This window comes from Fistularia commersonii, chromosome 8, assembly GCF_037954325.1.
Source record: "Fistularia commersonii isolate RoL2024-O1a breed Wild chromosome 8, RoL_Fcom_v1.0, whole genome shotgun sequence".
Taxonomy (NCBI): Eukaryota; Metazoa; Chordata; class Actinopteri; order Syngnathiformes; family Fistulariidae; genus Fistularia; species Fistularia commersonii.
Genome location: NC_141291.1, coordinates 7,650,018 through 7,665,188, shown reverse-complemented (window position 1 = coordinate 7,665,188; position 15,171 = coordinate 7,650,018). Strand labels below are relative to the sequence as shown.

Here is a 15,171-nt window from a genome sequence, read left to right as displayed (position 1 = left end):
CACTTGAGCTACCCGTGGGATGCTGCTCCCCTAGGACGTCCGGTGGTATTGCTCCTCAAGAATTATGCAGGAAACGCGGACGGAAAGGCTCCGTCCGATGGAGGGATTAAGTTTGAGCATGAACCCGTCTTGGGCTGAGAGGGTTGTGTTGCATTACAGTAAGGGACTCATCTGAGCTGGAATCCCAGCAGGTAATTGCTAGACTAATGGGAAAAACAAAAGACTAATGGGAAAAACAAAAAAAAGTCCATTACCTGGGTTGAGTGCAGACGGATCTGCAGAAACTTCAGAGGTAGAAAGCGCAACGGGTCAGCTGTTCATCTCTGCCTCTCATATGTCCATGTAGATCCATCAGCCCGTTGCGAGAGTCGACCCTCGGAGGGGTTTGGAGATCTTATGAATTAGCAGATATCGCAAACCCTGGCCCGGGTCCATTTTTGACCATCTGTCGCGGGTCGAAGCCCGGGATTTCTAATTGCTAACGTCTCCATTAGCACCGCGAGGTCGCATCGATCCCGCTTCCTGACATCTCCGACACCTTGAGCGACGCTGAAAAACCGGCACAAGGACATGAAGGCGTCGAAAGGAGGGTAATTTAGCCACGGCGTACTAACGCTAACATGCCAGGGCTGTTAACGCCTCGCGGGCCGAGTGACAGGTCCTCGGCGAAAAAGGTGATTACGCAGCATGGCGCCCTAAAACCTACGGCGTTAGCCGACGTGATTAAATCTGGAGTTTTTATAAAGCAAGAGATTAAGTGCGTGTTTAACAGATCAATAACTACGGACGGACGAGACAAAGGAGATTAATCAGGTGCTCAGAAATGAGAGTGCTCACAGGCGAGCAATTAACATGTCAAGGAAATCTGGCAGGGACCAAAAAATATCAGATAATATAAATGTAAGCTCGGCTTCGAGGGCTATTACTTTGGATTACGATCATCGATTTTTGTCTAAATCTGCGTGTGAGCACGATGTTAATATCCTTATTGATTCACCATTTTCTTAGCGGTTTCTGATAGACATCGCTCACTCACTTCACCTCATCAAAAAAAAAAAAAAAAAAAAAAAAAGATTGTTTTTTTTTCTTCTTCAGATTCCATTACAAAAATGTCAAGGAGGTCCCGCCAGCATCGACCCTCACCGCAGAGAAAACGCGGCACGTGCTCAGATAAAAACGTGTCCCGACGTTTTTTTCCATTAGCATAATAGTTCATCAAAAACAACTGGGACCGGGAGCCCCAGTCAATATGGCCGCCGGCCAGGACCGGCTAATTTCTTTGGCTCTCCCTCAGACATTTTGCATAACAAGACTTAAAGTGACTGACAAACAGTCGAGGGAAGGCGCGCAGACAGAACAGAGGAACCGAAGTTTGACAAAAAAAATCACAGAACAAGGTGTTGATACAGCGCCTTGCCGTGGTGTTGTTTATTCCTTTAAGCGTAAGCTAAAGGGCCTCCATCTTTCCTGCCTTCAGCCGCGTGTGTTGTCGTCCGCTGTGGTTTGAAACGCCGCACCCCAGAGGACCTGCAGACTCAATCTCCTGCAGCCGGCTTTGTTTCGAGCTCTACTGAACCAGAAAAGGTGGACTCTTAGTGGATATCTGGGGGGGCTCTTTCGCTTGCCGTGGCGGCGGCGTTCGATTCCACCTCACTCCCTGATACACTTAGAGGACTCAGCGCAGGTACCCTGATGTCAACTATTGGATTGCTCTTTTTAACCCACAACGCTAATTGTGGGTCTATAGTTGTCGAGTGTGTCTGCCGGAGTCCTACCATGTTTGTTAAGACCAGATCATTCCTGCAACTTTGAGTCCTATTTTGGACGATCCCTTGCCCCTGTAGCCGCAACTTTCAACCGGACTTCACTCGGATCATCCTTGAACCGCGCGGATACACCAAGGGTTGAATCCCTCATCCACTTAATCCACTCATTTGAAGCTAAATTATAGCATCATCCACCGCTGTCACGTCTGAAGCCTGCGCGCTCCTCATCTCAAGACAACCTGGACGTCTCGGTCAAAGTACATTTATGATGTACGGCGATGAATTCACACACCGTTTTTCCTCGTATTCACCGTCCCGGCGTCCCGGAGAACATGAGAAGTGCGATCGAAATCGGTGTTCTCATTCTGTGACATCTTCTGCTTCTCTGCCGGTTCGTACATGCCGTAGCCACGTCTTAAGTAAACCAGGATATTTGCACTCCTGCCGATAATTGAGACCCGTGAAAGAGTGAACCTCTCACATCCTCTCCGGCTTCCTGTTTGGGCAAGTACCTAACAGATCACTGCAGGTCACTTGTCCTGACATGTACACTATACGGCGTTCATCCGCTCACCCGGCGAAGGAGGCAGAGCCGCCATGCAAGGCGCGAATCATACCATCGGGAGCAACACGAAGTTCAGTGCCTTGCTCAAGGACACTTCTGCATGCAGATGGGATCAAATTTCGGATTGTAGTGACGCCAACTGTATCAATGCAGACCCACCGCCCCAAAACGCACACGCACAAAGCAACCACCCAAAACTTGCGATACTATCAGTCTTCATGATGGAGGTGAAATCAAGTCCATCGATTTTGTCAAGGATCACTGCGTTCCTCCTGATGCGGAGGTCTGTGGAACAGAGCCGTCCCAGAGCCTTAGCAAGAACGTGCAACATTTCCATGGGATGCCGCAACACCCGGGTTCTCGTGGAATCACCTGGAATCCAGAGCGGAACGTATTGCATCTTCACCCACGCCTGTCAAAGTCTACCAGGCTTTGCGGCGAGAAGACAAGCTGGATCCCTCTTTTTTTTTTTTTTTTTTTTCGCGAACCAACCCCCAGGACATCTCTGAAGAAGAAGAAGGCATAAAGGTCTGCAGGATGTGAGTTTTTTTTAAAGGGTGGATCGCAATTCTTCTTAATTAAAGCTCTTCATTGATTTGGTATCAGTAGAACGACAGCAGGCGAGTGTTTTATCCGCGGTGAGTTTCCTGATCCCTCTCGCTTCTTCTCGGTGTCTCCTGAAGAGGATCTCCACCTTTAATCTCGGACCTGCGTCTTGTGATGGATCCTTTCACTTTCACCTGCCGTACATTTGTTTCTATCTAGAAATCCATGACCTGCAGCAAGTCTCGCTGGAAGGACTCCTCCAGAACATATGGAATATGAAGCTTCAAATTTATTAAAGTGTTGGGTCGGGCAGCGCAGGGAAGGCAAGAAGGTCTCTGGTTGGATTCCCACAGGAGGCCATTCTGTGCAAAGTCTCCATGTTCCCCCCCGTGTCTACGTGGGGTTCCTCAGGGTTCTCCGGGTTCCTCCCACAGTCCAAACACATGCAGTAGTGTCGATATTTGTATGTCTATATGTGACCGACAGGTCCGGGATGAGTCCCGCCTCTCGTCCAATCACATTCTAAATAAGTTCCAGCAACCCCTGCAGCCTGGAGAGCAGGAGACGTGCTTTAGATAATGAATGAATGAATGAATGAATGAACAACGGATGAACGAATGAATGAATGAATGAATGAATGAATGAATGAACAAATTGATGAATGGATGAATGAATGAATGAATGAAGATGTATTGCCCAGCTTCTCATTAAACCGCCGATGACAACAAATACACAACCCACAGGTTTTAAATAGGTCAGGATGACAGGATGCAAATCAAACACACACACACACACAGACACACAGTCTTTTCCATGCTCCTGTCAGATGGAGTGTTGGAATCACACACGAGCCGGCGGCGCAGGAAGGCTTAGGATTCGGACACCACACCCCCCGATTCATCATGTTAATCTTTAATACTCTAAATTAGCATTTACGAACCATTTGTTCATCTGGGGCAGCTTGATGAGGCGTCACCAAAGAACCAGTCGTGTGTGTTTGGACCCAAACTGGGTTGTCGGGGGCTATTTTGTACAACATGAATGAGGGGAGGAATTCCATAAATATGAATAATAAATTTGATTTCCTGTGTTTTCATAGATTTAGCTTATACTGAAGCCTAAGTCAAACCCTTTAGCTTTCTGCTCAGGACAGTCAATTAAACCTCACCTCTCTGCAGCTGCTGTTGTTGTCGTTGTGACCTTTGTATCATCTTGTGCGACCCCAGGCCCTTGAGAGATGTCCGAGTCCAGAACCAGAGAAAGAACTTTCTACAAACATTCAACAACATCTGAGGAGAAACAAATGTGTTTTAACAATATTTTCTAGAATTAAATTTACCTGTTTGGAGTCAATCTGAGCTGTCGGGGTTCAACCCTCAACCATTTACCTTCTCATTCACACGTCTGGACCTTTTCAGTGTCTCCAGTGAACCTCCTGCATGTTTTTGCACTGTGGGAGGAACTCTGAGGAACCCCAGAGAGACAGTGACATGGAGGCGCCACAACTCCTGTGGGAATCCAACCAGAAACCCCTGCTCCTTCTTGCCGCTCCACCTCTTAAATCATACCTCTCAAGTCATTTTGGATTTGAATTCCCTGCAGCAGTTGTTTCATCCAACACTCCACGGTGACTTTATAACCAGACCTGGTGTTTCTGTTTCTGCTGCTGTCACGCTGAGGCCGGTTCCCCTGCCGCCGCCAGGGAGAAGCTTATTGGTTTAACATTATTTGAATTGGATCAGGTCGCTCGTTGTTTGCAGGCAAACAGCGTACAGGTTTATTGCTTTCTCATACCACATCATGGGTTACAGATCCACTTGACCACTACTACTACGACTACTGCAACCAGTACTTCTTCTTCCGCATGACCACCAGAGGATCTCCAGCCTTGCATTGTATAGAAGTTCTGAACAATAAAAAGAAGGGTTGTCTTTGTTTTGAAAATTCTGTTCAAGTCTTCAGAGCATCGCTGATTGTATTTATGGATGTGTCTCTCTGTGCATCCAGGAAGCATCTGTCTGACAGGAATGTCTCACAAACGTGGATATCCATCGCCCGACGGATCCTTTTTGGGCGGATTGTAGATAAACCAATCCACAGGTCAGATCTCACACCTTTTGTGCAAAAAACTGGGGGTTCTTTGGTAAGGTAGTAGTAACTTCATCCTGCTAATGTTCTAGTGAGGGTCACTGCAGGTATGGGCTCCTGACGGTTGGTCACCTGTGTTCATCTCCCATGTGTCTGTGCACACCAACAGGCCCTTTGGATGTTTTGGAGGAGCTCCTTTGGATTTTTTTTTTTTCTTTGTTCTCCACTTCCAGTATTACATCGTCCCACTGAGCTCAGTGCCAAGAGGTAATGAGACGCTCCAAATTATGTACAAATCAGTCGCGGCGGCAACAAACTCGCTGCTTTCGGCGTCACATGTGGTTTCAGACGACTGTTTGCTATACAGGCGGTTTGTGCAGCCGGGAGGAGAGAGGAGCCAGTAACCATAGCTACATCTTGGACGTTTGCCGTCTCACGGTTACATCGCTATCTCCCGAAAATTCATCGGGAGTCTAATTTATCATTCCGGCGTACGCCGTTCGTGACGTTAAAACATATCTAGCACAGGAAATAGTTATGGGATACAGAATTCGTTGACACGAGGAAGGTTGTAAGCCATCTTGGATCGAGCTACATTCGCTTTTATTCGTTTGTGTTTCATTTTTAGAAACTTCATTTTGGCTCCCTCGACTACGTCAGACTCCTCTGATGGCAAAACTTCCAAAAATCGTGCTATGTTGCACATTAGGAGTGGAATTCCGACGTAAGCAAGAATATTGGCTCCCGAGATGAACATCGACGGAAGTGCGATCACTCGGAGGACGAGTAGCACCCTGGACTGGACTAAACTTACCCAAAAACTATTCCAGCCAGAGATCTCAAACATCTCGTCCTCACGGGCAAAGGTGTATTTTCTAAGTCTCCCTCAATGCCGACCTATGTTTCTCACCATTTACTAATAAACTATGTGTTGTTAACTGGAAAAACAAGACCCTTCTGATCTGGCTTCTAACACCTCATTGTACGCAACCTGTGCGGCTGCAGTATAATTACCCGCCGAAGCTGCAGCCGTTCCAAAAAGGAACGCTTAGAATCGCCCTGTCACTCAGCCCCCTGCCTGTGTCGCTGTTTGTGTTGTGGCTCCTGTTCTTTTCTTTGCACGGTTACTTTTTATTCGTAGCTCGTTTCTCCGCTCTCTAAACAGCACTCAAGACCCCACTAGCTACCGCCGCCGCCGCCGCCACTCCCCGCAGGCCCCTACCACCACCACCACCACCACCCCCATTCCTGCCAAATGTGCTCCTTATAAGTAATTAATTTACAGACCAGAATGAAGTATATGAGCCCAGAAATGAAAAATGACCTCCTTCCACGGATGGCGTGATGTCCCTCCACGCCGGAGCAGGGAAGGTGTTGCTGGAAACTAAAGGGACTTCAGAGCTTTCTGTCAATCATAAATATGCAATAAAATACAGGTTTATCTATATATATTTATAAGTTCACCAATCAGTACACAGAGACTCTTAAAGTTTCCATGTAAATGGTGATCCATTACTGACCTCTAGTGGCCAGCAGTGGCATGGCCGCGATAAATCGTGCAAATATGAAGAATGCCCAAATAGGTGCTATCAGGCGATACGTCACTGTAAACCGGGAGCAGATGAAACGACACTTGACGGGCCCGTGTTTATGGAGCTACTGCGAGCGCCACGGCTTCTAATGAGTGTAATCACCCCAGCAGAAATTCATCGGCGTCAGATAATTGCACATTAGCGTCTTTCGAGACGGGAGAAGATGAGCTGTTTGGAAATGCGGCGAAAATAATGACGGCGGCGAAAGGCGTGGCACGCCGGAGGAGTCGATGTTTCTGAGGGACAAACCTCACATGTGACCTTCAGGTCGCTAAAATCTGAGCGACTGCAAAACACATTGATCACAATACGAAGGCTAATCGGGAAATATCAGCAGTGACTGGATATGAGCAGTTTTATTCAGGTAAAATACAGAAATGGCTTCTCTTCCTCTTGGATCGTCTCATCACTGCTTCTTGGGCGGAGCGTCGTCCCTCTCCGCGGGGAAAACTTCGATTTCCTTAATGATCCGATTAGCGATAACCTCGTTATTGGCGGAGACCATCCTCCGAGACATCAAATCAAACGGGCCCCCTGAATTTTCACAAAGACCTGTTATTAGAGCAAGTTTCACCCGCAGTGAGTGTTTTCAAACAACAAATCTTGCTTTTGTTCCCCGCCGTTCACCCTCTCCTTCTATCAGGTGAGGACACGCCGACGCTAACGCTGCCTCTGCAGCTGCAGCCCGTCGCATACGCACCGTTGACGTCCAGCAGCACTCCGCCGGCCTCCTGGACGATGACAGCTCCAGCGGCGATGTCCCAGCAGTGGATGCCGATCTCGAAGAAGGCCTCCACCGCCCCGCACGCCACCAGACACATGTTGGTGGCGGCGGTCCCGGACCCTCGGAGCCTGCGGCCAGAGGGATTAGTTCATTAGAAAAGATACACCGCTAAGGCGACTGGATGAAGGAGGTGCTTGCAAAGGCAACTAACTTTTTAATTCCTCTACCCTCAGCCGAAGGGAATGTTCAAATCTTTGTAGTTAACAGTTAAGACATTTTATATTTCATTGTATTTCTTATTCTTCCTCCTTCCTACTATTATCTATTATTGTTATGTTTTTACTTGAAACTCTGGCACAACAATTTCCTTCGGGATAAATAAAGTTGTTCTCATCTCATCTCATCTCATAACTACTTCCAGTCAGTAAAACCTCTAGAAACTTCGTTATCTATAACGCCGAGCGCATCCCTGCTGTGATTGGTCGATCACAGGGCCGCTGAGACAAACATTCACCCTCTCGTTCATATTTTATGGACATTCACCCCGTTATTCACACATCTGGACAGCCCAGTCTCCACTGAACCTCCTCCGTTGCTCCCGGACCTCCACGTTAGGATCCCCTCAAATAAAAGAAACGGGTCTGCGTGTCCACTGACCCGTGCACTGGGATGCAGAGGATCTTCTGCATGGTGGAGAAGATCTTGCTCACTTTTTCCGGGGACCTGTCGGTGCCATGCTCCGATATGATGATGGATTTCTTGATATCTGCGGAGTACCAGGGGTGTTAGAGTGTCGGCGGGGCGAAACCGGACCTCCCTGCCGAACGTGGCGGCATTACCTTTCACATCGGACACCTGGATCTGCTCGTCGTCGCAAAACGCTCCTTTCCCCCTCCTGGCTCGGTACATCTTGTCCTCCAGGCAGCTGTACACCACGCCGAACTCCAGCTGGAAACCAAAAAATAAATTTAAAATTCTCCGGTTTTCACATTGTGACGGTCAGAGATCTGCTCCGGCGAGCTTTTCCGTACCTCCTTGTTTACGGCGAAGGCGATGGACACCGCCACGAACGGGAAGCTGCGGACACAAAGTGTAAACTTGACAATTCAACATTCAGCTCTTCTGCTTATAAGAATTAAAAACAATTCCAAAGTGTTACGGTATTGAAATGTAATGGAAGAATTGTGAAACGGCTGCGGGCTGCCCCGAGCGGCTCGTCAGATTTTAATATCAATCTGGAAAAAGGTCAGGGGTTTTATTCCGACTCCCTCCTAGGTTTGAGCGCACGTCTTTTCAAAGTTCACGTGTCTGACTTTCTACCCACACTCACACAAACAGGGTTCAGCAGTAGTTCATTTTCTTTTTAAATAAAACTAAACAAGAAACCGTTTTGAAACTTTCCAAAAAGTATCGATTTGTTCCAACACTTTCGGGCGGGTCGTATCCCCGCGAGAGGCTGAGCCCAGGATCCCCCGGACGGGATGCTTTCACCGAGTCTCCGATTTGGATTTATCGCTTTTGAATTCGTTCGCGTTTGAATGCCAGATCCAGACACTGGCTAGACGTCTGCTCGTGGCGGCGTCCACAGCCTGAGGGTGGACAACCACTCCACCCGCAGCGTGTCCGTGCAGCTTCAGACCGCCGCAGGTCGGCGCCCGTTTACCGAGAGGGAGTTTGAGACGACCGATCACCGTCCAGCTCCGCGGGGAAGATTTAAGAGAAAATGTTTTTTTCACGGGAACGGCAGCTTCACCCGTGGACGAAGTTGGTGGTGCCGTCCACAGGGTCGATGATCCACGTGGGTTTTTCAGTCAGGATGCACGCCTCGCCTTTGGCCACCGACTCCTCGCCGATAAAGCTGCAGAAGAAAAGAGGCGGTGACACCGTGACACACACACACACACACACATATATATAGCCGCATATCGTGCCGATGTCAACATCCGCCTCACTTGTGCGCATCTCCGAACTCGGCCTTGAGAGACCCGATGATGATTTTCTCCACCCGTTCGTCGGTCTTAGTGACGAGGTCCACAGTGGAGCTCTTGGTCATGACCCTGATTTCGCTTTCCCCGGCTTTCCGTACCTCCTAAAACGGAGAAAAAGGTATTGTTGAAATGTGCGCCGTCTCTCCGCAGCGCTCTGAAAGGACTCAACGGACGCACCGCTCCGGCCTTTCTGGCCACTTCAACAGCGACGTCATACGCTTTCTGCCAGGGGTCGCCCATCTCTGCTGCTCCTCGCGTCCTTTCCTGCACGCGCACACACACACACACACACACACAACGTTAAAGGGCAGCCTTGGCAAGGCTTTTCAAAAGCCGCATCTCCTAGCGACAGCAACCAGACATCTGTAATGTTGTGCTGAGCTGAAGAAAGGTGTGTGCCAACAGGCAAGTATGTAACCTGCACGCGAGCACGCCTCGCTTGCAACACAGGCCCTTATGTAACATCCTCTGCAGCTGGAAGCAGGGCTTACTTGATTCCAAGCAATAAAAAAACAGCTCCACATGCCACTGTTTGTTTTGTTTTTTTGTGGTAAAATGGTTTCAATTATTAAAAGTATGCGTGGTTGAGAGTTCACTGATTTGCAAAGCCGGCGTTGAACGAAACAGAAAATCTCAGGCCGCCCTTAAAAAAAAAACACGCCTCGTTTCAGAAAACCTAAACCTGTTTTTTTGTTTTGTTTCTTTACGACAGACAAAATGTCATCGTTCGGAAATTCACTCGCGACACCCTCCTCCTCGTCTCACCCTCCTTCCATACATTCACATTTTAACCCTCTTTATCACAGGAAAAGCACAGATTTCATCCCAGAAAGTTAATCTGAAGAATGTTTTCATTCTCTATAAAGCCTATTCCTAATATAAAACTTGAATATTTTGTAAAAAAAAATGAAAAATAGAAGGTGAACCCACTGCTACACATTTTCTCACACAAACGCACACACACACACACACACACACAGTCCCTGCGTGCAGAGCGGCGGTTCGGCGTTACCGTGTGACCTCGGGTGGGCTGTCGCAGGTCGCCGCTGGGTTCAAGTACACCTTACTTTGGAGAAGATAAAACTTTAAGCTGTGTTGCTGGAGAGCCCCTCGCCCTGGAGTAGGAAAAACACTAGCACCGCCCTGGATGGTTTCCTCACTGCACGCCGGGATATGAAAAAAAAAAAAAAAAAAAAAGGAAACAGAATTCTTTCATCATGATACCTTGACACCCTTTACCACTTCTTCTACTGCTTCACCCTTTAGCGATCATTTCATTTTGGCACCAAGACTGCTGAGCACACGTGGACAACCTATAATCATTGCAATATTCATGTTTTGATGTAAAACAGCTGTAAAACACACAAAAACTCTCTCCACATTTAGTATTCATACTCATACCCACACAGATTTCTTACACATGAAAGTTCATATAAATGAAATGAGCAAAAGAATCCCAGTTCCTGACTCTGTTTTGCACCATAAACTGAGCTCCAGTTAGTTTTTTATGTTTCCCGTAATTTTGCTACCCATCAAGCTCCTCCTTTGTATCCTATTATTGTGTTCTGCTAGTGGGAAACACACAGTGCCCCTTTCCTCCCACCAGTCCCTTCCCCCGGGGCAACATGGGTAATGTGTGCCTGCATGCCCATTGAAAGTTGTGTGTGTGTGTGTGTGTGTGTGTGTGTGTGTGTGTGTGTGTGTGTGTGTGTGTGTGTGTGTGTATACACACTGGCATACGCCTGTGCCTGAAACAACTGCTTTAAGTATTGCTATTACATAGAGAACATACACGTGCTAATTTTTAGCTCACACACAACTCAGTGATTGTCCAAAACAAATCCATATCATCATTATGCAGTGAACTGAATATGCAATTATGCATTGCAAAGTTAATGCTTTGAGTAGTCGGGTTTTCCTTTTTTTTTTCCAGGTGTACGTCCAGATTTGCATAAGGAATAGAATATAATGTGCCTTTAATCGTCCCACACTGGGGGTAATTTCAATTTCAATATATCTAATTGCTTATTCCTTCTTAACATATCTTTCAGTGATTACATCCAAGTTGTGTTTGTCGATCTTCCAGTGCTTCACAATGTAGCACTCTTTATTATAAGATGAAGATTCACCAGGTTCTCCCCTTTTTGGAGCGCTGTTATATATCTAGAAGCTGCAGCGGAGGGAAAACACTTGTTTGAAACCTTCAGCTGTCCTTGCTGCTCAATGGATTTTCCAATTAGTGAGATAATGGTTGGACAGACGCTCTCACAGATACCATAGGGTACGTATTAGGCGGCGCATTGTCTAAATCCCTCCAGCGCGGGGGCAGATAGCGGGAGCACGGCTGCCGGGGCTTGTTGAGACACGAAACTCGGCCACACCTCTCACGACTGGCTCGTATGTGCGCGAAGGTGTGGACCTCCGGCGCAGCTACTCTCGATTGGACAAGATGTGACAGGCCGAGCACCAGGAGGGTGAACATTCAGGGGGAGGGCGGGGGCTTTGTTTCACTCCGAGCGGCGTCTTGAGCAACCGACGGGAGACCGTCATCGTGCCACTTTCTAATCTTGCCATCTGACCGCGCCACGCAGCCGAGATAACGTATATCCATTTCAGCGGATCACTGTGGGGCTCCGTGATGGGAGGGTTCGCTGAATTATTATTTGAATGAGAGCAGCATGGGAGATGTTTCCCCCGTTGCTCCCGTCGTGCACTAAACATAATCAGATGCTCTCTAGAATATTGTGAGACAGACTGAGAGAAGTGATAGGACGGGCAAAACAAATACATCAGTCTTGCTGTCTTTCTAGCAGAACCAGAATGAATAATTTATCCTGAGTGATGGATGTTTTGGGTGTTTGCTTACCTGGATTGGCGGGGGGATGTTTCCCAAGGTCAGCAGTGCGCCCCGAGGACGACGGGCGGCTTCATTTAACTCGTGTCCTTGCGTTAAAACCTTTTTTTTTAAAGCAGATCAGAGAGGCCGGCCGCGAGAATTCCGAGCTGCACGTCTGAACGCTCTCATAAGGGGCCGTTGATTTGAAACATACCTAATTGAATCATAGGAGTCAAACCAGGATATAGACGAATGTAAACATTGAGCTGATGATAGCAGGGAAATGTACGGCTATCAATGTTGTTGAATGGCAAACAGTTTTGTGGGATGATGGAAAGAATATGTTAAATTCAGTCATTTATTCGTTATCTATACAGCTTAGCGGGGGTTCAAAACACCCTGGACCAGTCAATCACAGGGCCACGTAAAGAGACATCCAACATTTTCACCCTCTCATTCACATGTCAGCAAGACTTGCAGTCTTATATAAACATCCAACCATTCACCCTCTCTTTCATGCATCTGGACAATATAGGCCACATGTGTCAAACTCAAGGCCCGCGGGCCGAATGTGGCTCGTGAGAATGTCTTAGAAGGTCTGATTCTGTTAAAATAAATAAGTCTAACGCCTGCATTGACCTTAAACTACACAATTCATTAGATTGCAGTGTATCCACATCAATGGGAGGCTGTTTCAAGAAAGGTGGAAATTCATATGTAACATTTTGGAATGAATGAGTAATAAATTCAGAGTTATTTCACACTAAGTTATTTAACATTTTATTTTACATTTGGTTATATTTAGTTAAATTTATACTGTTACCGCTACATGTGTCCCTTTGAGGGCAACCATTATGCCAGTCCTTCTCAAATAGTGGGGCGATGCCAGGGGGGCGCATGTGATCCTGGGGAACATGTTTTTTTTTTTTTTTTTTGCCGTACTAGAATAAAGTTTAATTGCACATCCACAACAGTAGTTGGCGGTGGCGCTCTCATTGTCAGAGTGCGACAATTATTTGTAAGTGAATGTCTTGGATTCAAAAGTGTGCACACCTACAGAAGCAACCCTGCCTCTTCATCAGGAGCAAGAGGGACAACTCTGAAGTCCAGTAACCTTTTGCCTTCTATCCAAATGGATGCAAACATAGAGACGACAGGTTCAGACAGCCAATGAGATGTCTGAGTACTCATGCACGACACCATGGGGTTCGACAGCAAGCGTAAACTGATCAGGAACCGGCAGATGAACTTTGGTCAAAGTTCCTAGAAGTCTTCTTCCACGGCGGCGGGGCCGGCACGTCTGATGGCAGGAGGAGGGCTCGCTCTCCGTCTACCGTCATTTCATTACATCGTCGCCTCGCACAGCAGCACACTGACATTAAAGTTTCATGTGTCTTACGGCTGGCGTCTGACAAAAGGTCAGAAAGCTACTGCGCCGACTCACTGATGTGTGGTATTATCGGATGGAATCAACCGACAGCGGCCTCCTTTTTCTCTCTAAAAAATAAACCTGAAAAAACGGGTTATCAACCTTGACTGATTGACTTCAGTTTCGCTTCGCCCTTGAATTTTCTAAATATGACCTTGTGCACGCCGGCGGTTGTGGCGTTGCGGCTGACAGGACCAGGAGCACGCCTGCCCAGGCTGGACAGCTTTGACAGTTATCTGAGGTGATCATCTTCAGGAGCTCTGCACCGTCTCCGCCATTTCTCCGTACAGACAGAAATTAAACTAAATCAAGGACATGTTCTAAATATACAACCCACTCGCTGTCAAGTTATTTACTGGCTCTCCGGCTGACGAGATGAAAAATACAGCGGCGCTTTGAAAGAGGCTCACGTGGGCATGAGCGGGAAAGCAGGGGACGGATTCTGCACCTACAACAAAAGCAAACATGGAAGGATTTCCTGGATTTTTGAAATTAAATAAGCGAACAGACCAATGAAAGTTTAGATCAGATGCTAATCAGTGTAGCTACACCTTATTTGTCACCTGCATTGGATCCAATGTGTCTCTGTATCCTTCTTTTTTATGCAATATATAGAAAGATATCTTTTTGGCTTCAAATTTCACCTGAAAGTTAACTTGACTTGTCAATAAATCGGGCAGATGTATTCAGTTCGAGGCACAATAACTTCTAAAAAACTCAATTTTCCGTTCTCCGGAGCAACCAGAGGGGAAGCCAACGTAAGGGCAGTGTCATGGTTCTTCCTGTGCGGCAGGGAGTCTTTCTGATGGGGCTGAAAGCTAACAAGAGCCTTCTTTCACGGGAGGAGCTGAGTTTTGAGCGACTCCTTTTTACCAGACGTTCAGGGCTGGAGACTAGCAAGAATAGAACGGCACACAAAGAAACGTGACCTTCTTTCTGAGGTATCGGTAAGGGGAAGGCCTATGTCATGAGAGGACAACTCCTGAGTTACAAGTGAGGAAATGTGAAGGGGGGAAGTGGCCCAAATCGATCCCACAGCGAGTTGACGGCTGACTGCAACCCGCCGAGAGCGAGATGATTGGTTCATTAGGAAAGTTAAGAAGAGTCTTAAACAGTTGAGGTAGCCGCTTCCTTGCCTTGCTGCGTGAGTTAGAGCCAGACAATGAGAAAGTCTTGTTTAAAGGGAGCACGTCTGTGCAGGAAATTCATCTCCTCAGTTTCTCAGAAATAATGGTTCGGAGTTCCTGACTGGCAACGAGGACACTCAGTTAGGGTTAATACGTCTGTGTCTGCACAGGTTTAGCAGGAGATGAGAAACCCGAGGATATCGGTGAGGAAGCTTGCTTTGAGATGGTCTGCTGACAAATAGAAACCTTTTTTTCCAAAAAAGTGAACTGCCTCTCACTCCCTGCATTCATTAGAGCGTAGATTACAATCATTAGCATTGGACCGATAAATAACTACCTATGATTGAATGGTGGGAAATTTTAATGGCGCGCTTCACGATTTAAGATTAATTCAACTGACAAATTAATTTGCTCTTTAATGCTGGAGGTAAACGTTTGTGTCTCAGAGCCTTATTTCCAACACCCGTGATTAGGACAGAAATCCCTGCTGCAGACGGATATGGACGATTG

At 47.1% G+C, this 15,171-nt stretch overlaps 1 protein-coding gene across 2 annotated transcripts; it reads right to left on the bottom strand.

Moving 5' to 3' along the window:
- Positions 1-6,897: 6,897 nt before the first annotated feature.
- Positions 6,898-10,471, bottom strand: LOC147231793 (inositol monophosphatase 1-like). Of its 2 annotated transcripts, none has more exons than XM_086150890.1 (9): positions 10,282-10,471; positions 9,447-9,533; positions 9,234-9,370; positions 9,035-9,139; positions 8,313-8,358; positions 8,121-8,229; positions 7,939-8,047; positions 7,258-7,409; positions 6,898-7,091 (listed from the first exon to the last, which is right to left on the bottom strand). In XM_086150890.1, the coding sequence occupies exons 2-9, from the start codon at positions 9,507-9,509 to the stop codon at positions 6,964-6,966; spliced, it is 849 nt and encodes a 282-aa protein (XP_086007016.1). In that variant the 5' UTR covers positions 9,510-9,533; positions 10,282-10,471; the 3' UTR covers positions 6,898-6,963. The 2 variants fall into 2 exon arrangements, with proteins under 2 accessions (XP_086007016.1, XP_086007017.1); XM_086150891.1 differs by having other exon boundaries at positions 10,290-10,427.
- Positions 10,472-15,171: the final 4,700 nt, after the last annotated feature.

Excerpts from the sequence above, each read along its gene's own strand:
- LOC147231793 (XM_086150890.1), bottom strand. The coding sequence starts at position 9,509 with ATGGGCGACCCCTGGCAGAAAGCGTATGACGTCGCTGTTGAAGTGGCC. Across the intron at positions 9,371-9,446 it reads TGGCCAGAAAGGCCGGAGCG|GAGGTACGGAAAGCCGGGGA; the intron begins GTGCGTCCGTTG and ends TCTCCGTTTTAG. Across the intron at positions 9,140-9,233 it reads GAGTTCGGAGATGCGCACAA|CTTTATCGGCGAGGAGTCGG; the intron begins GTGAGGCGGATG and ends TTTCTTCTGCAG.